We start from the raw sequence: 20826 nt of genomic DNA, 5'->3' as shown, positions 1-20826 counted from the left end.
AAACTAACCTGACTTCGGAACAGGGTGATTGGACATCCAGCCAGCAGTGTCTCTGTTGGTGTGTTCTGCTGGGTGGAAGTCATTTGCATCTGAGAGGGTTCCCCAGGGCAGGGTGTAGGCAAGAAGTGTGAAAAAGCCCATTCATTATAAATGTCCCTATTGCTTTTGTAATAAAACCTATTAAGAAATGTGGCTTATACACACAGTTTTTTGGCTGATGAGGATACACAGGAGAATGCAGAAGTATTGTTGAGGGGAATGGGCTAAAAAAGCATCAACCTAAATTATTCCTCAAAGTAGGACAACTTTATAAATGCCCCCAGTTCCGTGGCCTTCCATTATAGGCATCAAAGAAGGAAGTTCATGCTTCTTTCATACGGGCTTAGTGGGAAAAGACAGACGACAAGCCAACAGCGCTGGAATCTTCTCTTTTTTCTCTTTTTTTAATCCTCATCCTAGGATATGTTTATTGAGTTTAAAGAGAGAGGAGGGGTAAGTGGGGAGAGAGAGACAGAGAGAAACACTGATGTGAGAGAGAAACATTGATCAGTTGTTTTCTGTATGCACCCTGAGCAGGGATTGAACCCACAACATAGGTATGTGCCCTGACTGGGAATCAAACCCGCAACCTTTGGTGTATGCAGAATGACGTTCCAGCCAACTGAGCCACCCAGTTAGGACACTTCTTTCTTTTTTGAATTTGTAATTCCGGCTTTATTTTTTTGTCCCACTTTTTGTATGATCTTCAGCAAGATTAGTGTTGGTCTCCATATGTCTTGTTCCTCAGAGAGCAGAACCTGTTAACCCTCTAGTCTCCCTTTTTATATTCATATACTTGTTCTTGCTTTTCAAATGTATTTTGAGCTTTTACAGGGGCCAGGTTTCACGCCGGGCACTGAGCTGGATGCTGGGGAGAGAATGATGAGCACGATAAGCCATCTTTCCTCCTCTCATGAAACTAATGAACGATCTAGAGGCGGGGAGGAAACATTACAAATGGGATGACTGTTCAGAAGCGCATGGTGCTTTAGGTACTTGATCCAGGGGGTGGTTGGGAAAGCCTTTCCTGAAAAGGTAATGTTTAACTTAAAAACTGAAGCATAATCAGAAGTTTGTAAAGTCACCCTGAACGAGAAACAACCATCTGCTTTCTTTCACATCACAGATTCCCGAATTCTGGCCTTCTTAGAAACTTGCCTTGCCTCGGGTCATCAGAAGCCGCTGCCCACAGTACCTGGGGGACTGGGTCCAGTCCAAAAAGAGCTGGAGGAAGTCGCTATTAAATTCGTTCGCCTGGTCAACTATAACAAGATGGTCTTCAGTCCCTACTATGATGCAATCCTCAGTAAGATCCTTGTTAGCTCCTAACCTGTATGCTCCCTGCAGCAGCAGTATTATCTACTCCACTCAGAATACCTGTTCTCAACTATTATGTTGCTTTGGAAAATGGCTATTTAGTACATTTCTATTTAATAGCATTGATTCCAAAAGGAAGAATATTTATTGTGCGTCAGTGTTGAAAAGACTTGTTGAAAAATGCACTGAATTCTATTTTGAGGGTTTGTATTTCTGAGTGCAAGTTTACAAATCAAAGCAGCTTTTTGTTGTCTTGAGTTTCATAGGTAGCACCCGGCTTTGGAATGGTTGACTGCCGTGTGTCTCCGCCGGTCTCTGTCATGGCTGGGGCTGCCTCTCCTGGGAGCCGGGGACCTGTCTTCTGTTATCTGGGTAATTTTTCTTTCAGACACCCACGAATGGAAGAGAATAAGCCATGACCTTGTTTAGACTCTTGCCCCTCTGACACAGCTTCCCACCCCGCCTCCTTCCAGGCGTTTTGTGTTAGAAGGGCTATATATAGTCTTACTGCCAACCCCCCACTGCCCCTATTTATTGCTTTTCCCCACCTGACTTAGCAGACCCCCAGGCCCTTTTGTTCTGGAGAAGAGTTACTTGATTTTAAAAAGCTTATTCTTTTATACGAAATTACTCTTGAGCCTGGATGGTGCCAGTTATGATTTATGGAATCTAGAGAGAGGAAGTTCTTTGACTTTTAAGCTTTGAAAGTTGAGGAAATATATATATTTTTAAATATGTGTTAATGTACTATAAAAGGAAATAAATGTCTGGAGTTTTTACTGAAAAGTCACTGTGATACAATGCACAGATGTAGTGACTGGATTAGAATTCCAGAATTAGAGTTAAGTGTTTTCAGATAAAAATAGTATGGACTCATTTACTTCTTTGATAAGGAAGTCATATAGAAATCCCTGGGTATTGAGCAGTATTTTTTAAGGAACTTCAGTGTCCAGAATTCCTGGCATATTTTGTGATGAAAAGAGGAGTTTGGGTCTCATAGATGACCTGTTCTATTAAAAAGTAAAATGCGTCCATGTGCATGTGTATTTCAAACAGAGACATTGTAGTAGAAGCAGAGCCATGAAGTTGTTGGAGTGGCCCCCAACTGCCATAACAGCAGGGGATGAAATAATGCAAGGAATCCCTTTATTAAAGGCAATGAGGACAGAGATCGAAGATGGTGGCAGAGTAGGTGAAAGTGACAGTCACCTCCTCCTGGGACCAAACCAGAATTACAACTAAATTATAGAACAGTCATCCTGAATAAACAACTAAAGACTAGCTGAAGGAAGTCTTATACCAAGGATTTACAGAAGAATCCACGTTGGGACTGGTAGGGAGGGCGGAGACACAAAAGGGGCTGGCCCCACTTCCACAGTGGCAGCTGAGGTTCCAGAGGGATATCTCAGTTGCAAGGGCAGGGGTTCTCCCTAAGGAGTGTGGGGTCTATACCCCAAGCTGTGCTCCCCAGCTTGGGACACCAGAGCCGGGAAGAGGTGCCCACATAACATCTGGTGTGGAAAGCTGCAGGGTTTCTGTCCGCCAGCGAAACTGGAGGCTGCAAGAGGCACAGGCACCCTCTTAAAGAGCCAACACATAAAATTTCCTTTGCAGCCACTCACCCTGGGCTCTGGCAGAGGGAGGGCAGAGTTGACTGAAGTTGCATGAGGAGAGTCTGGGGTTTGTGGCTCTAGGGAGGGAGCTGAAAAGATAGCTGCCAGGGTCCCTGTGCTGAATCATTTCCCATACTTCCTCGAGTGGAACACTTCCCTCCCTGTGTCATCAGCCTGTGGGAAAGCAATAGCCCTGTCCTTTAAACTCCCTCTCACCCCAGCCTGTGGAGCTTACGCCCTGCTGAGGAGTACAGCCAGAGACCCTTTCAGTGACTGAGCCTAACAGGAAGCCATGAGGTGGAGGCAGATCATCCAGTGCCTTGGGACTTTCGCCGGCTTGCCCCCGGGCCCGGTGCTGGTAAAAGCCAGCTTTAGTGCACAGTTTGGTCTTTCCCACTTGTACCCAGGCCCAGCAGAGGCAGCCACAAACTGTAGATCGCTTGTAACTTCAAACAGATTGTTGAAGGCCAGTCACAGGCAGCGTATTATATTGGCTTGCACCAGAGTCCCTTCCAAGAGGTCCAGAACTAACACCCATTGACCAGCTTCAGTCAACATCAGAGCAGGATCCAATAAGCTTAACAGGTGGTATGTCCAAAGGGAGATCTTGGTAGGCGCCAAACCCTGTGGAGGTGAATTATGCTTCGTGTGGTCAGCAATTGCACAGGAGCCCACATGTCATGGTTGGGTTTGAGCCTCACGGTCAGCCAGCCTGAGGGTCAGTCCCATGCACAAATGGACTAATAGCAATCAAGACTCAATTGTGTTCTGGCCGTTGTGGCTCAGTTGGTTGGGTGTCCTGCAAGCCAAAAGGTTGCTGGTTCAGTTCCTGGTCAGGCCACGTGCCTGGGTTGTAGGTTAAGTCCCTGGTCCAGACGTGTGCAAGAGGCGACTGATCAAAGCTCCTCTCTCATATCAATGTTCCACTCCTTTTTCTCCCTGACTTCCCCTCGTCTAGATTCAACACAGGGAAAAATTTTTTTGAAAAAGACTCAATTAGGACAGGATGGCCCACATAAGCTACACAAGGGACATTCCTGGAGCACCCAGCTCAGGTGATCAAGAATACTGCACCACTGGACCCCACAGGACACCTACTACATAAGGCCACTCCACAGAGACTGGGAGTGATAGCAGATCTATCTAAGACATAGTAAGAAACACAAAGAGGCAGTCGAAATGGGGAGACAAAGAGACCCTAAATGGAAGAAGAGGAGAAATCTCCAAAAAAGAACTAAATGAAATGGAGGCAAGTAACTTATCAGATTTAGAGTTGAAAATAATGGTTAAGACTGCTCAACAGCATGAAAAAGGACCAGTCAGAAGTGAAGAATACAGTATCTGAAATGAAGAATACACTGGAAGGGTTAAACAGTAAGTTGGTTGAGGCAGAGAATCAAATCAGCTATTTGGAAGACAAGGTAGAAAAAAACATAGCAAAAAAATTTTTTTAAATGAGGTGAGTAACAATATCTTCATCATGGAAATAACAGAGGGAGAAGAGAGAAAGCAAGGGATTGAGAACCTATTTGAAGAGATAATGACTAAAAGCTTCCCTACCCTGGTGAAGGAATAAGACACATAAGTCCAGGAAGCACAGTCCCAAACAAGATGGACCCAAAGAGGCCTACACCAAGACACATCATAATTAAAATGGCAAAGGTTAAAGACAAGTAACTTAAAAGCCACAAGAGAAAGACAGTTACCTACAAGGGAATCTCCCATAACACTGTCAGCTGGTTTCTCAATAGAAATATTTCAGGCCAGAAAGGTTTGGCATGAAATATTCAAAGCACTGAAAAGAAAGAACATACAACCAAGACTACTTTACCCAGCAAGGTTATCATTTAGAATTGAAGGAGAAATAAAAAGCTTGTTATCACCTAGCCAGTATTACAAGATGTTAAAGGGCCTCTTTGGGGAAGGATAAAGAGAAGAAAACAAACAAACAGGAGCATAGTTAAAAAAATAAAATGGCACTAAATACACACCTATCAATAATCACTTTAAATGGCTTAAATGCTCTGCTCAAGATATACATATACATATATATATACGTATATATACATATATATATATATATATATGTTGTCTATAAGTGACCCACCTCAAAACAAAAGATACACACAGACTAAAAGTAAAGGGATAGAAAAAGATATTTCATGTGAATGGAAATGAAAAAAAGTTGGGGTGTCAATGCTTATATCTGACTAAATAGACTTTAAAACCAAGGCTATCGTAAGAGACAAAGAAGGACGCTACATAATGATAAAGGGAACAATCCAACAAGAGGATATATAACCCTAGTAAACATTTTTGCACTCAACATAGGAGCACCTAAATGTATAAAGCAAATCTTGATGGACATAAAGGGAGAGATTGACAGTAACACAGTGATAATAGGGGATTTTAACACCCCACTGACATCAATGAATAGAGCTTCCAGACAGAAGATCAACAAGGAAATAGCAGCCTAAATGACACACTAAATCGGATGGATTTAACTGATACCTTCAGAGCATTTCATCCCAAAGCAGCAGAAAATACATTCTTTTCAAGTGCACATGGAATGTTTTCTGGGATAGACCATGTTAGGACAAACAAGTTACAATATATTTAAGTAGCTTGAAATTATATTAAGTATCTTCTCTGACCATAATGGCATGAAACTATAAATTAATCCCTGCCAAAAGAACTGAAAATCCATAAAGACAAAAACTAAATAACATTAAACAATGAATGGGTTAACAATGAGATGAAGGATGATATTAAAAGATACCTTGAAACAGGCAGTGAGGGGTGGTGTGGATTAAGGGACAGGGTTGGAAGTGGCTAGAGAACACTGACCACGTGTCCAACCTTTTGGCATCTCTGGGCCGCAATGGAAGAAGACGAGTTGTTTTGGGCCACACATTAAATACATTGCAACACGTAATAACAAAAAAATCTCAACGTTTAAAGTAAATTTACAATTTTGAGTTGGACCACATTCACAGCCATCCTGGGCTGCATGCTGCCCATGGGCCACAGGTTGGACACCCCTGCCAAAGACTGTGTAGTGATACCATGTGTCAGAGGCTTGAAGGGTTATATTGTGGGGGAATGCAATTTCTCCAAATACACGTCACACATTTTGCTTGTTTTTGTTTTGTTATTGCAGTCAGAGATGTATGCTGCATTATGTGGTCAGAAGTCATATTCTTAAAGTTTAGACTCAAGACCCTGGAAAGGGATCAAAGTTCAGTAAGTAGAACTTTTAAAGACCAAAATCACATCTTTTCTAGTGTATTCAATGGGGTCACTTCTGGAATTGGTTCTGTAGTGAAGGTTGCACCACGGCAGCTGTGCTGCTTATGGGCTGTATGATGTTAGCTTTCAAGCCTGAGCACCCAGGGGCGGTGCTCCTTTGCCAGCCTCAGCCTCCTGAGTGTTTGAGGTTTTATTCCCTCCCCCTGCAAGAATGAAGGAGAGGAAGCTGACCACGCATACACTTCCTATAGTTATTCTTTCTAAATCTCAACAATTCTTTTTGCCTTCTTTTGTATGAGTTAACTCACAAGATTTGTTTTCCCTCTTAAGTTCCTAAATTGATAAAGTTAAATTTGCTTGAAATCTTAATGCACATTATATAACAGGGAGCTTCACAGACTCTCTGACCACCCCCGCCCCTCCCTCTCTCTTTTCACTGATGTTCTTTCTACAAGTGGCAAAAGCCAAGTGTGAAGGAGGCAAAGTTCAGAAACACAGTATTTATATTGAATTGTTTTATTGTTGCTTTGTGAAGACAAGTGAGCTAATTTTCTTCCTGGGATCTTATAGGGTTATCACCGAGGGCCAGGGAAATTCACTTAGTTCATTGAGTCACTCAGGAAATGTTTGTTAAGTGTCTACATGTGACTCCTCTCCAGCTCTCCCTCCAAGACAAAATATCCTATGGCATATAAATTATCCTTCAGAATGAAATTAGTTCTATTTACTACACATAGATTGGACTTGACATGATTTCCTGCCTAACAGGTTTGCGGAAACATTGTCAGAACCACACAGATAGGATGTCTTACCAATTAAATGCAGTCGACAGATGTGTAAGGACTTTTTTCTCTGTGAAGAAAAGTTACTAATAAGTTTGACGTATTAGACATGTAAGAAGCAGGTACTGTCTGACAATTCTAAAGGGACCATTCAGCAAGTCTGTTTTTGTGGCAGTGCTTACTTTCATTTCTCCAAGCCTTCAAGTTCCTGGGAATAGAGAGGGCCACTGCCCCAGCTTTCTGGATGAATTTCAAAGGGAATAGGTGTTTGCGGTTTCATTTCCAGTGACTTTTTGGCATGCCCTGACTTGTGTGTATGACATTTGCATTTTTTAATTTTGAGGCAGGACAGTCAAGTGGAAAGATGGGAACTGTCAAGAAACCAGTGTTCTGATCCCATTGCTGTTATGTCCCAGCTGGCGCAAATCGGGACCCATTGTCAACACCTGTAAAGTACAAGCACTAGGCTTGACTTTTCCAGGTCTGACGTTCTGTGACACAACTGACTTGAGTAACTTAATAGACTGCAGTGGGACTGGGCACAAAGCTCCTGATTTAGAAAAAGGTCTAGGTTTGAGTCTTTCCTCTGTTGCCTTCTTACTGGTTTCGTGATATTGGCCAGTCTTTTAGGGACTCAGAATTTTCATCTGTAAAATGGCAACGTTTACCAACTCACTCTTCCTGTGTGCATTAAATTTGATAATGGATGTTAGAATGCTTTGTACATGGAAAAGGACTAAAAATTGCTTTACTAACAACGGAGAGCATATAACGCTCTACCTGTAGGTGCACATCTGTTAGTGGGATAGATTCAACTGTTGGTACTCAACCTGCCTTCGGTCAAGCCTATTTCATAGGCCTACAGGGAAAGTTTTCCTCCTTGCCTGTCCCAAGACTTGCTTTCTTCCACCATCTCTTCTGTACTAGAGCTGCAGTCTTACCTTTTCTTATCTCCCATCATCCACTTTCACTTGTGATTCCTCCCCATCTCCCCTCTATATTCTTATTTGAAGAAATGAATGAATGACAGTCATAGTGGATGATGGACTATGACACTCATTTAAAGGCATTATCTCATTGAAAATATAACCTAAATAAAGAACTATAATATGGTTGCAGTTGTGAATTTAAATTGCATTTTCTATTATATAACTATTTCTAATAGATAGCCTTTTATTCATAGTATTTAAAGCAACTTGATCGGATAGGGAAGGGGAAAGCCTTTGAACCCAATAAACTCTATTAACCTAGTAAATGTTCATTGATACTTGCAGAAATAGCTGGAGTCGTAGAAAATAAGCATCAGAAACTTTGACAGGCACAATTTTACTTAAAACTGCCCCTAGTATGAGTTTCTATTACATCTGATTATATTGCCTTGTGAACCTAAGAACTAGAGCTAATCTATAGTATAGGCTCAGTCTGGTGGAGTTTCATTTAGTTTTGAAATCAGACGTGTTTGGAGTTAGGAGCAATAGTCAGATTTCACCATATTTAGGTTTGTCTTATCTGAACTAAACATTGAGAACCTCCTTTAAGTGCAACTTCTAGCTTAAAAGCAACCTTAAAATTGAAGTAACACCCCTCTTCTATTTTCCCCATTCTCATTCACGTTGCCTCTGCTTTTTTTTCGTAAAACCACCTCTGCTTTTAAAAGCACTGTCGTCTTTATGCTCAAGAGTAGAACTTTAGTGAGGGGTCATCAGACAGGGAAGAAAATTTTAGTAAACTGCTGAATTGTTTTTCTTGACTTTTATTCCCTATACTTGCTGACACTTGTTGAATATTTAAGATTTTACTTAAATCAGTAACATGGTACCCGAGTTTTGTTCTTGGTGTGAATTATCTTTCAAGACTCATGAAATTTTTATTTAAAAAACATAATTTTACTTGCTGAATGTCACAGTCAAGGAAGAACTACCAACTTTAATGAAGTTTATTTTGGGAATTGAAGTATAAAAAAACAAAATCTAGGAACATGATTATTATACTTTTACTACTGTGTAAATGAACTCTTAGTTTTACTTATTAAGGCTGATGGAGGGTTATAAAATTACCAAATAAATTTGTAATTATTGACCAAGCTCAGAATGCTGTGTATTTTCTTTCTTTTCCAGTAGTACAATTTGGTTGTTGTTTTACATTTACCAGGTAGTTAGGACCTTTTACTGTACTAAGTGTGGTAACACAGGCATAACCTTGTTTGAAATTTACTGCTATAGGCCATAGATTTTGACTGATTTTTGTTTAGAAAAGACTTAGTCTTTACATTTTATCCAGTTCTAGAATTGTAGGGATATTGTCATTGTTTGTTTAAGATTTATTTTTAGAGAAAGGGGGAGGGAGAAAGCGGGAGAGAAACATCAATGATGTACGAGAGATAGTGATTGGTTGCCTCTTGCACACCCCTAACCAGGGACCTGGCCCACAACCCAGGTACGTGCTCTGACTGGGAATCGAATCTGCAACCTTTTGGTTCAGGCTGGTACTCAATCCACTGATCCACACCAGGTAGGGCTCATTGTTTTTATAAAAAGAAAAAATATGGATTTTTTTTTTTTGAAATTTCCCTGGGTCCAGCAATAGAGATACCAGAGTCCTTGGACATGTAGGACTGGCTGTGCCATGAGTCTGCACTTTAGATTTCCAAAAGTAAGTTCAGATTTCTAACACTGTGCTACAGCTGTGTTCACAACAGGAGTGTCAAATATTCAGACAGAATCATATTAAAAATTCATATATGTCTGTAGCAGTTAGAACACTAGAAAATGTTTTCTTCTAACAAGAAATAAATCTTTTTTGTGTTTAAAGATCAGATCATTTCTAGGGGAAAATATCTTAGAAAAAAATGCGGTAGGAGCAATTATAATATATATAGTACTTAGTAGCACTTTTCTCTAAGTGAAACAAGTCTGTTTTCTCTGTATTACAATGCTAAAAAAATAATTTCTCATGCACATTCATGTCACTTTCTCATTCATGGAAACACTATTATAGACCATTCTGGGTATTTGAAACCATTTTGTCTTCTTCAAAACACTGTCCAAAGAGAGCACTTCAAAGCAATTCCCTACCTTTGTATTCTATTCTCAGATCTATGCTATATGGTACTTGTGCCTTTCAGATTGTTGATAACCATGATATAAAAAACTCGCACAGCCCTAAAAGTGAATTTGAGAGTGACAAAACCTGAATGAAAGCCATCAGACTTTGTTTTGAGGTAGCTTAGCTTAGAGAAAAAACCAGTAGACACATGCTTGTGATCCACTTATATAAACATAACCTCACTGCATATACGTTTATATAGAAAATGGTTCAATAACCTTCATTCAACTTTAAATTTTGTATTTTAAAGTTTTATGTATTTGAATATGATTTTAAAACATAAGGTTAAGATATAATCACATTTGAATTCAAATTTTAAGTGTACCCAATATGTTTCTTTATAACCATAATACTTTCATTTTTTCCCTGATATTTTGCTTTTATTCTGAATCACAACCCTTAGTCTCAACTAATTTTCTGTATAGATTTTCTAGAAATGAGTCAAGAGGAGGTAACGTAACTAAAAAGCAAAACCTAATGCTTTGGACTTACTTGTATGACAAGTGTATACTCCCTGTAATTAAATTTAGTTAATTGGCTAGTTTTCTTTAGCGCTATCTATGAAACAATGTTCTTGAGCACTGAGGACCTTCTGAAATATAGTTATATTAGAACAAGACAGTGAGTGGTTAAAGAACTCCCGCAAATTGCTTTTAAGAGAGATGATGATAAAATATCTCAATCTACCTCAGGTTAATTGGGGGAAGTACTGAATTTTTCTAAAATGTTGAATATGCCTCTTAAAAATGGATTCCCTCATTATTTCCAGTTAGTATCAAAAAAGATCCAGGAGGACATGTATTTCACACAGTAAATATGACCCTTCACTGTATTGTTGATATTTTTCTATTTTTATTAATTTTAGAGAGAGGAAGGGGAGAGAGGGAGAGAGGGGACGGGTGGGGGGAGTGGGAGAGAGACATTAATTTGTTGTTCCACTTATTGATGCATTCATTGGGTGATTCTTGTATGTGCCCTGACCAGAGACTGAACCTGCAACTTTGGAGTACTGGGATGACACACTAACCCATGAACTACCTCGCCAGGGCTGACATTTATTTTTAAACTGTACTGGCTGAGTAACATAAAATAAGTTAGCTATTTTAAATAAATTCCGAATGAAAGCAGAAGGCAAGACATTTTTGAGATCCTTTTATTTTTTAAAGGATTGTTTTAAAATTTTAAACTACAAAACAGATTCCATACATTCTGCCATAAATAAAAACAAACAATAAGGCAGGACTCTACATAAGCAGACTGAGAACAACTGTTTTCAGAAAAATGTGATAAAATGCTTTACAATCATAAGCCATCCAGTTTTTAAAATAAAACTGTTGAAACTCACAGGTCTTCAAGCGGCACATACAAGACACCCTTGAAGAGGGAACAAAATGTGGTTCTGCCATTTTGTACTGTTCTCACATTTCTGAAAACCTAATTTTGCTCAGAGTGTAAGTTCCATATTCTAAAATTCACACAGGTTGGTTTATTTTCTTTCTCAAGAACCATATGATAGAGGCACCAGTGACAATACAACTTTGTTTCCAAGAACCTTGTAACAAAGCATTGTCTCTTTTAAACATATGACTTAAGAGGCAAAAATGGGAATCCTGGATAACAGTTTTCCTTTCAGAGGCAGGTATTGACCCCTTTCACCGAATTCGCTTCTGCTGTCGTGCTCTATAAATGTCGTGAACAGGAGGGACGACAGCCCCCTTTTCTTCATCTTCATCTGAATCCTCATTGGGCCTTTTGACGGCCTTGGTGAGCACTGCATTACTTTCCACCGGGCCGTTGCCTTCCACCGCCAGCTCTGGGGCTCCGCCCGTGATGATCCGCACAGCTTCCTCCACAGCTATTGAAACAGAACAGAAAGGACTTTTGGAAGATGCTGAAAATTACACTGCTATGAAAGAGTATGTAGGTACTACTTTGGATACTTTACAGTTCATTTCATAGCCTGCTATTAACAAAGCATGGGATAGTACTACTGACACTAAATAATTAAATGAAAAGACAAACACTGCTGTTAAAATTAATAATTGTTTTCATAAGCCAAGTCTAATGGTGCACATGGTGCACATTCAAATGAACAGAAAAAATAAGCTTTTATGACATTGTACTTAGTGAAATTAGAATACAAAGAAGTCTCTGTGCCAAGGAAGGTTTGGATCACTCTTGGGTTTCTTTGTATGTCTACAAGATGGCTTGCTGGTTTTGGAAACTCCAGTAGCAAAGAATAAAAATTTCTCTTGCAGAGGAGATGACAATGTGAATTTCACTCTAAGGAGAGGAGCTTTCACCACTTACTATTTGGTATCTTGCATCTTCGGAAAATTTCCATCAGTTCATCCACTTGTACAAAAGGACCCTATTTTGATATAAATAAGTTTAGTTTTATTTTTTTAATTTTTATTAAGATTTAGAATTCTCTTTCAATTACAGTTGACTTGATCGATTGATTGATTTTCAGAGAAAAGGGGGAGAGAGAAACATTCATTTGTTGTTCCACTTATTTATGCATACACTGGCTGATTCTTGTGTGTGCCCTGACTGGGGATGGAACCCGCAACCTTGTGTCAAGACAATGCTCTAAGCAACTGAGCTACCTGGCCAGGGCATAGTGGACATTCAATATATTAGTTTCACATGTACAGCGTAGTGGTTAGACATAACTTATGAGGTGACATCCCCATAAGTTATGTATCCCTAATAAGTCTAGTACCTACCCGGCACCATACATAGTTAGAATATTACTCACCATGCTGTAGGTTCCCTATGCTGTAGTTTACATCCCACACGACTGTTTTGTAACTGCCAGTTTGTACTTCTTAATCCCTTCATCTTTTTCATCCAATCTCCCAACCTCCTCCCATTTGGCAATCATCACTTGTTCTCTGTACCTGTGAGTTTGTTTTGTTTGTTCATTTATTTTGTTTTTTAGATTCTACATATAAGTGAAGTCATATGGCATTTGTCTTTCTCTGTCTGATTTATTTCACTTAGCATAATATCCTCTAGGCCCATCCATACTGTCACAAAATAAATTTTCATTCTTTTTTTATGGCTGAGTGATATTCTATTGTATGTATGTACCACATCTCCTTCATCCAGTTGTCTACTAATGGACACTTAGGTTGCATCCACATCTTGGATATTGTAAATAATGCTCCAATGAACATAGGGGTGCATATCTCTTTTTGAATTAGTGTTTGAATTTCTTTGGGAGGTATCCAGAAGTAGGATTGCTGGATCATATGGTAGTCCTATTTTTAATTTTATGAGATATCTCCACACTGCTTTCCACAGTGGCTGCACCAGTCTGCATTTCTCAACAACAGTGCACGAGGGCTCCCTTTTCTCCACATCCTCACCAACACTTGTTTGTTGATTTATTAATAGTCATTCTGACAGGTATGAGGTGATATCTCATTATGCTTTTAATTTGCATCTCTCTGATGATTAGTGACACTAACACAAATTTTAATCCCCAATAATCTGACAAGTTAAAATAGCACTACTTTACACTTACCATGACACAAGAGAAAAAGCACACAGGTGCTATAACACACACAGCAAGTATCTATCATGAAAATTGTGAACTAACCTGGAAACAGATAGGAGGAGGGAGAAGTTTCATTAAAACAACAGCTGCAGGAGGGACTGGGAATACGCCACCGGGGACAGGATGCAGACCTGGAGCTGTAAGAGAAAGAAAAGTAGGAATCAGGTGGGTTGCAGGAATTTCTGTGCATTTAACAGCTAAAATAAATCATTTGCCCATAAAGATGTTCTACGTCTATGTTGCTTTGTTCTGGACATTTTAAGTTGTGTTTAGTGTGTTACATGTTTTACCAAACTCGAGGGTTAGACAGTGAGAGCCGTCTCAACCCCATGGCCACTGGGAGGTGGCTTTGCGTAAGACAGCCCAGGGTCCAAACTCAAGTCCATTTTTGTCAAATGCCATTTCTAAGCCTCACAAGTTATTTGCTCAGCAATCCTGTTTAAGGTCAGTTATTCAACAATATATTTAATCATAAGGTCCTGGTTCAAATAGGATCTAGAGGGACTAGTGCCCATCAGTAAGTATAAATAACATCAAATAACATCACTGAAGTTAGTTTCCAGCTGTACAGGTAATTTATACATAGCAACGTTTCTGAAAACTGTCAAAGTATCACTGCCAGAAAGGGTTACTGGAATCTGGGTCATTGAGTTTTTTGTTATTGTTGTTTTTTTCTTTAAGACATTCTTAACATAGTTCAAAGATTACATTCGAGTCACTTGTAGAGACCCCTGTCTAATAAATAACCTACAATAGAAAGGTCACATTACTTTGCCCCCCACACCTCTGGATTGAAATCAGTACTCGATCTAAAGTCATGGCTTACGTGCTAAATGTCGTGGCTGAAATGGAATCATCTGCTGAGTATCTGGTTTAGGGTACTCTGGTTTTCTATCCACTTCATCTTTCAGAACAGGTACTATAGAAGGAGCTACAACTGGGTCTGGAATTATAGCTGCTAGCTTAGCACGGGAGACATCCTGAAAATGCAGAACAGAAGAATCCTAAACCTGAAAAAGGGACTTATAGAGTATAATCGTGCAGTTCTACAATCTTGAGGATATACTGAGTAATTGGGTAAAAACCACAGAAAGAGAGAAGGGAGAAGAATAAGCAAGATTGTGATGACAGTAAAGATTGTTAAATACTCAAAAAGGAATGTTAAAAGGCTCTAAAGATTTGGTGCTTTATGGCCTTACCCAAGCCTGGTTAAGAATTATTTAGACACATTGTTGCCAGGTAGGACTTTTGTCAGATAGATACAAGCTTTTGTGGGTAAATACCTAAGAGTGGGCACCAAGGAGAGTGGAGTAATTTGGAAAGAAATCTCCAATTTAAAATATTTTCCCAACACTTGTCTTCCACTGGAATTGAACATCTATCAATTTAAGTGAAGAAGCTTGATTAAGTGAGGATCTGCCTCATGAAAACTAAAATATTTTTATTCATTATGCTAGTTAATAAGATTTTACTAATTAAATAAAAAATTACTCCCAACATACAATTATAGGAAGGAACACTTATTGAGCAGGCACTATTAGTCAGACAGTTTTAGCCATTTATTCCCTCTTTGATGAATCCAATAGTAACAATTCCATTTTAGAGAAGGAACTGAAGTCCAAGAAGCCCTGCTATTTCCCAGGTCACACAGCCAAGAAGCAGAGAGAGGAACGGGAACACAGGCCTGTCTGACCTCGCACCCACGGGCAGTCTTCATGTGAGCGCACGGGCAATGCCCCGCCAGGGCTGAGAACTGCTCTCCAAAGGGGGCATGTGTCTACCTACTAGGAGAGACCCTACCCGAGAGAAGATTCTCTGCCACGGGCAACCTGTGTCAATCTGCCTGTCTAGAACTGAAAGAGCCCATTTGCCACCATCAAGAGATATAAGAGCATTTCAGTTCCTCAAAATTTGCTCAAATGCAGTTGGTGGCGAATCTCAATTAGCAGGTCTGTTGGGAATTACTTTTTCCTCACATTTCCTCTCTCACGCTATACACACAGAAGCACATTAATCCTTTTAAGATAAGAGTAGAAAGAGAAATAGAAGATGGAAAATTCATATTCAAGATGTGGTTCTACTTGGAAACAGCTCTTTATTTTCATTAACTTAATTTCCATTTTCATCTTGGCAAAGTTGAAATAACCTTTTCTAATAAATCCACACAGTCTAAAATGTCTTTGGCTTTTCATTGAGAAATAGTTAAACTAGAAGTAGAACCTGCTCAGCCCTGAGCAGTAACCCCTTAGTTCAGAATAGGAATTTGGGGCTTCCATTAATCAAAGGGTCTACAGTTTGATCATGGGTGATTTTTCTCAAATATTTTAATCTGGCTTGGACGGCAGAACAGTGAGAGCCAGGCCACAGAGGGCAGTGAGGACCCGGAGAATGATGGTCAGGTACACCCATTATAATGCTGGTTAGAATTGAAGGGACAATCTAGGACACCTCCTTCTGAATTTCCATCTTGGTCTTTGTTAACATGACAAAGAAAAATCAAGAAATAATAGAACAATGGTTTTTCTCAGCAAAAGCTATTTCTGGGGTTATGTAAACATCAATTCTTCCTCCTGGTCTGAACAGGTTTGGGTAGCCAGATTTGTTTTCTTAAGACTCAGTCATCTACACAGAGGAGTTCCACTCCTAGATAAACTTATTTCCCAAGGGCCCCACTGAAGAAGCACTGTTTTAAAGATACAGGTCCCTCAAAGAAATCAGTAAATTTCTTTGAGGGACCTGTATTACAGTACTTTTGCAGTGTTAATGAAGACAAGCTGTAATATGTCTTCATTATACCTACAGATATGTAACAAAAACTACATTTGATAAGATCTCATGTTTAAAATGCATTAATCTTTTTAAAAATTTTATTTATTCATTTATTAATTAAAGAGAGGCGATGAGAGAGAGAAAGGGAGAGAAATTCATCATCAATTGACTGCCTCTCATATGCACCCCAACCAGGAACCAAACCTGCAACCCAGGCATGTGCCCTGACTGGGAATCAAACAGGCGACCTTTCGGTTTGCGAGACAATGCCCGACCAAGTGAGCCACACTGGGCAGGGCCGTTCGTCAGTTTTAAGAACTCTTAGAAAAAAATATAATGCCTAAGATGACATTCAGATTTCTTTTGCTTTACTTCCCTCCCAACACCTCCATCTGCCCACCAGACATAAGGCATTGACAATTTCAGGGAAAGAATGAAAGCATTTGTTGAATATCATCTTAACTCTCATTTTGTGCACTACTATGATACTTAATGTTTCATAAATCCAAGGAAAATCCCTGAGCTCTTCTTTTTTTTTGTTTTATCCTCACCCAAGAACACTTTTTCACTGCTTTTAGAGAGGGGAAAGGGCCGGGGGGCGGGGAGGAGAGAAACATCAGTTGATTGTCCTGCAACCTAAGTATGTGCCCTGGCTGGGATTCCAACCCACAACCCTTCTGTCTACAGGATGACGTTCCAACCAACTGAGCAAATCTATTCTAAAACTTGATTAACTTCTACTTCAGACTTTAGAGTGACATTTATCCATGAGGTATTCTAAAACATTGGAAAAGTCAGGACACTACACACATCTTGATCCTAAGTACATACCTTATAACCAAGTGCTTTTAGTTCACTTGCAGAGCAAGGATATAAATCCATGAACTTGTATCTGTCTACCAGTAAAGCTGTTTCTTTTCCTTCATACTCTTCTTTGAATGCTGTAAACCGTCTTTTCTCCACTTTGAGTATACTAGCTAGATCACCAATATTACTTTCAAAAGCTAGAAATCGGGCCCAGATTTCTCTGTAAGACAATAATCAATACTTAATTATTCTCAAAGGATAATTTGGGTAGGGAGTCCATTTACAAAAAAACCTTAAGTTCCCTCTTTTCCTTTTAAAAAGTATGTCTCTTTTTTATCATAAAGATTTCCAAACTATAGAAAAATAGAATAGTGTAACAAATATACCATTACCTAGATTTAATCAGTTAATATTTTGTCATAGTTTTATTTTTGCTTAAGTACTTAAAGTACATTATAGACATAGTATTTCACCCTCAGTACTTCTGTATTTAAGCCCTTTTGTGAGTTTTTACTTATTTAGCATATGTTCCTATTCTTTCTGGTCAATAAGAAGGATAATTTACCCTGGAAAAGGTAACCTGTAGGTGGAAGAATAGAAAAAGGAATCTGGATAGATCTCCAACTTGTCCTGAATAATGTGCCTTGACCATTTTTGTTGAGAGTCATGAATTATACTGTAGAATACATTCTTCATTCAGTGTATGAAAACAAATATAAAAGCTCTCTATTTTTTCCCTTTAGTACAGATCACTGGAAATCAATTTATGCCTCACCACTATTCTAAAAGCAAAAATTAATTCTCTGAGACTCTACTTAAGTGTCATTCAGCACTGTTGTACTAAAGTAATATACCGAGTGCCTACTATATACCAGGTATAGAATTACCACAAAAATCCTCCACTGGGAGGTATTATTGTTACTCGATGAGAGAGTAAGGATTGGTAAAGTTATAAAATCTGCTCAAGGCATAGTTGCCTAAGCTGGAATTTGAACCCAAGACTCCAAAGCCTTACTATTTCCACTGTATCACTATTTCACATTGTTTCTGTTTGTGTCAAACTTTCAGTCTAAAAAAATCTGTGCTCCCAAGGGAGGCAAACATTTCAGAACACTAATCTGTTCACATCAATTTCTAGGGATATAGTAAACTAGAAAGATATATAAAAATACTCAATAAATTGCTAAGGCATCAACAAGCAAACATTCATTCCATAGTTCACAACTCAAGCATACAAGCCACATTAGAACTTGACCAACAAGTTGTCACAATGGCTTACCCTGACTTTTCGGGAGGAAGGCTTCCAGATGTTAAAACTCGTTCAAACAAAACTCGGGTATTATTGTCCTCTACAATAATAGAAGAGTTTTTAAATATTAAAAAAATCAGTTTTACAATTCAACAGTATATTTGCACATGCATTATCTTAATACAAAAATCCTGTGCAGAAAGCTAATTATTATTATACTAAATTTTTATGGATGAGGAAACTTGAGGTTCAAAAAAATTAAGTGAGTGGATCAGGCTCTCTGTTACTGAGTAATAGAACTACAACTAGAGGCCAGGTCTTTTTATGTGTACTTCAGTCCTCCTTAGCATACTGCAGTTGTAAAACTGTGAGTGTGATAACTTGAGTCCAGCATCCAATTTGCTTTTTAAAAATAATGAAAATTACGTATCTGCCTGACATTAGAAGTGTCAGACTATTGATATTTTTTAAATACAATGAATGTGAAGGATGGCAAGCTCAAATTTAGATATACTTGAGTTTCTTATTTTGCAACACCAGGACTACCCTATATTTAAGTTTAAATTCTTGTGTTGGTACAATAATGTCTAGACTGGTAAATAAATATGCAAATGGTAAATGAATTAAGAATGGTCACTAGAGGAGCATCTGAGATCTTGCTCCCAGGCATATGTCATTAGTATGGCTCAAATAAACTCTTAAAAAAAATTCTAAAAAAAAAAAATAGTCACCAGAAATGGATTAAAATTTATGAATCTTGGGAGGTCCTCTGTAGTGGGAAAATGATACTTTTTGCTAAGCTCTAATGGACCTATTAAAATTTAAGAATCCAATTCAATTATTACTAATATAATTATAATAATAATTGAATTGTATATTTAAAATGTGTGCATTTATGGTACATAAATTATACCTAAATAAAGCTGTTTTAAAAAAAAAGTCCAGCAGAGCCCTGACCAGGTGGCTCAGTTGGTTAGAGCATCACCCAGTACATCAAAAGTCTGAAAGTCTGCAGGTTCAATTCCCAGTCAGGGCACATACCTAGGTTGTGGGTGGTCAGGGTGTGTGCAGGAGGCAAATGATTGATGTTTCTTTCTTATTTCGACGTTTCTCCCTCTCTCTCTAAAATCAATAAACAACTACTTAGGTGAGGATTAAAAAACAATCCAGCACAATAGCTGGTTGTTACTGCCTCAGGGTAGTTATTCAGTTTTACTCTATGTCCACATACGAAGTAAAACCAAGAGATTTAAAATGTATTGAACGTGTATTAAAAAATGTATTGAGCCCTGGCTGGTGTGGCTCAGTGGACTGAGTGCAGGCCTGTGAACCACAGGATCACTGGTTCGATTCCCAGTCAGGGCACATGCATGGGTTGCAGGCCAGGTCCCCAGTAGGGGGTGCAAGAGAAGCAACCACACACTGATGTTTCTTTCCCTCTTTTTCTCCCTTCCTTCCCCTATGTCTAAAAATAAATAAATAAAATATTTTAAAAAATGTATTGAATGCTGGAGATGTGAAGTACAACAGCGGAATATAATCAATAATATTGTAATAGCTATGTACTAGAAATATCAGGGGGATCACTTTGTAAAGTATATGACTGTCTAACCCCCTATGCTGTAACTTAAAATGGATAGAAAACAATACTGAATGTAAGCTGTAATTGAAAAATAACTTTTTTGAATAAAAATAGTATGTATTGAATGCATTATGTATTAAACCAAAGATGACACCATATTCATGGCTTTCACCTTAAATTTAATATACTGTACTTTAAAAAAATGGTTAAGTAAATCTTGCATTTTATTCTTTTTTGCTGTGCTCCATGCTTTGCTCAAGGCACATTCATTACCATTCCATGTAACTTTCCACTGCTTGTTACATTGTTCTCTGGAATAATGCATTTTCTTATATCTTTGACTAAACTGCTGTTCATCTCCTGTCCCCTTCTCTATGACACCCTCTAGATAGCACTGTCCAACAGAAATACGATGCAAGCCAAATTTGTAGTTTCAATTTTTTTGCTAGCCACATTTAAGAGTAAAACAGGTGAAATTAACTTTAATCTAGTTTAATTAACCCAATATATCTAAATTATTATCATTTTAACATGCAATCTACTTGAAAAATTAAGATATTTTACATTCTCTTTTTCATACCTACTCTTTGAAATCTGGCATTTTGCCCTTGTGCCACATTTCCTTTTGGCCTACCCACATTTCAAGTGCTCAGTACTCAGAACCTACGTTATACTCTCCTCTCTGTGCTTCCAAAGTATTTAATTTTTCATTTGGGGCTCTACTACAGAATTCAGCATTTTTTTTATCA

At 38.6% G+C, this 20826-nt stretch overlaps 2 protein-coding genes across 7 annotated transcripts in view; one reads left to right on the top strand and one right to left on the bottom strand.

Annotated features, from left to right (window-relative positions):
• Nucleotides 1-9194, top strand: part of TCP11L1 (t-complex 11 like 1) — a 35747-nt gene extending 26553 nt beyond the window's left edge. For 3 of the 6 annotated variants that reach the window (XM_054585950.1, XM_054585951.1, XM_054585952.1), the window contains 2 exons: nt 1166-1345; nt 1623-9194. In XM_054585950.1, coding sequence (XP_054441925.1) covers nt 1166-1345; nt 1623-1648 — 206 coding nt within the window. In that variant the 3' untranslated portion in view covers nt 1649-9194. Of the gene's footprint in view, nt 1-1165 lie in introns of all 6 variants that reach the window. The other 3 variants (XM_054585953.1, XM_054585954.1, XM_054585955.1) reach the window with 3 other exon arrangements.
• Nucleotides 9195-11130: 1936 nt separating this feature from the next.
• CSTF3 (cleavage stimulation factor subunit 3) overlaps nt 11131-20826 on the bottom strand; it is a 71266-nt gene continuing 61570 nt past the window's right edge. The window contains exons 16-21 of the mRNA XM_054585947.1: nt 18526-18595; nt 17271-17466; nt 14497-14650; nt 13713-13807; nt 12416-12476; nt 11131-11960 (exon numbers count right to left, since the gene is read on the bottom strand). Of these exons, the coding sequence (XP_054441922.1) occupies nt 11758-11960; nt 12416-12476; nt 13713-13807; nt 14497-14650; nt 17271-17466; nt 18526-18595 (779 nt within the window). The 3' untranslated portion in view covers nt 11131-11757. The remainder of the gene's footprint in view (nt 11961-12415; nt 12477-13712; nt 13808-14496; nt 14651-17270; nt 17467-18525; nt 18596-20826) is intronic.

This window comes from Pteronotus mesoamericanus, unplaced genomic scaffold (assembly GCF_021234165.1).
Source record: "Pteronotus mesoamericanus isolate MK-2021 breed Mesoamerican mustached bat unplaced genomic scaffold, CSHL_Meso_final contig_90, whole genome shotgun sequence".
Classification (NCBI taxonomy): Eukaryota; Metazoa; Chordata; class Mammalia; order Chiroptera; family Mormoopidae; genus Pteronotus; species Pteronotus mesoamericanus.
The sequence above is the reverse complement of the archived record's forward strand: the minus strand, read 5'-3'. Positions and strand labels throughout refer to the sequence as shown.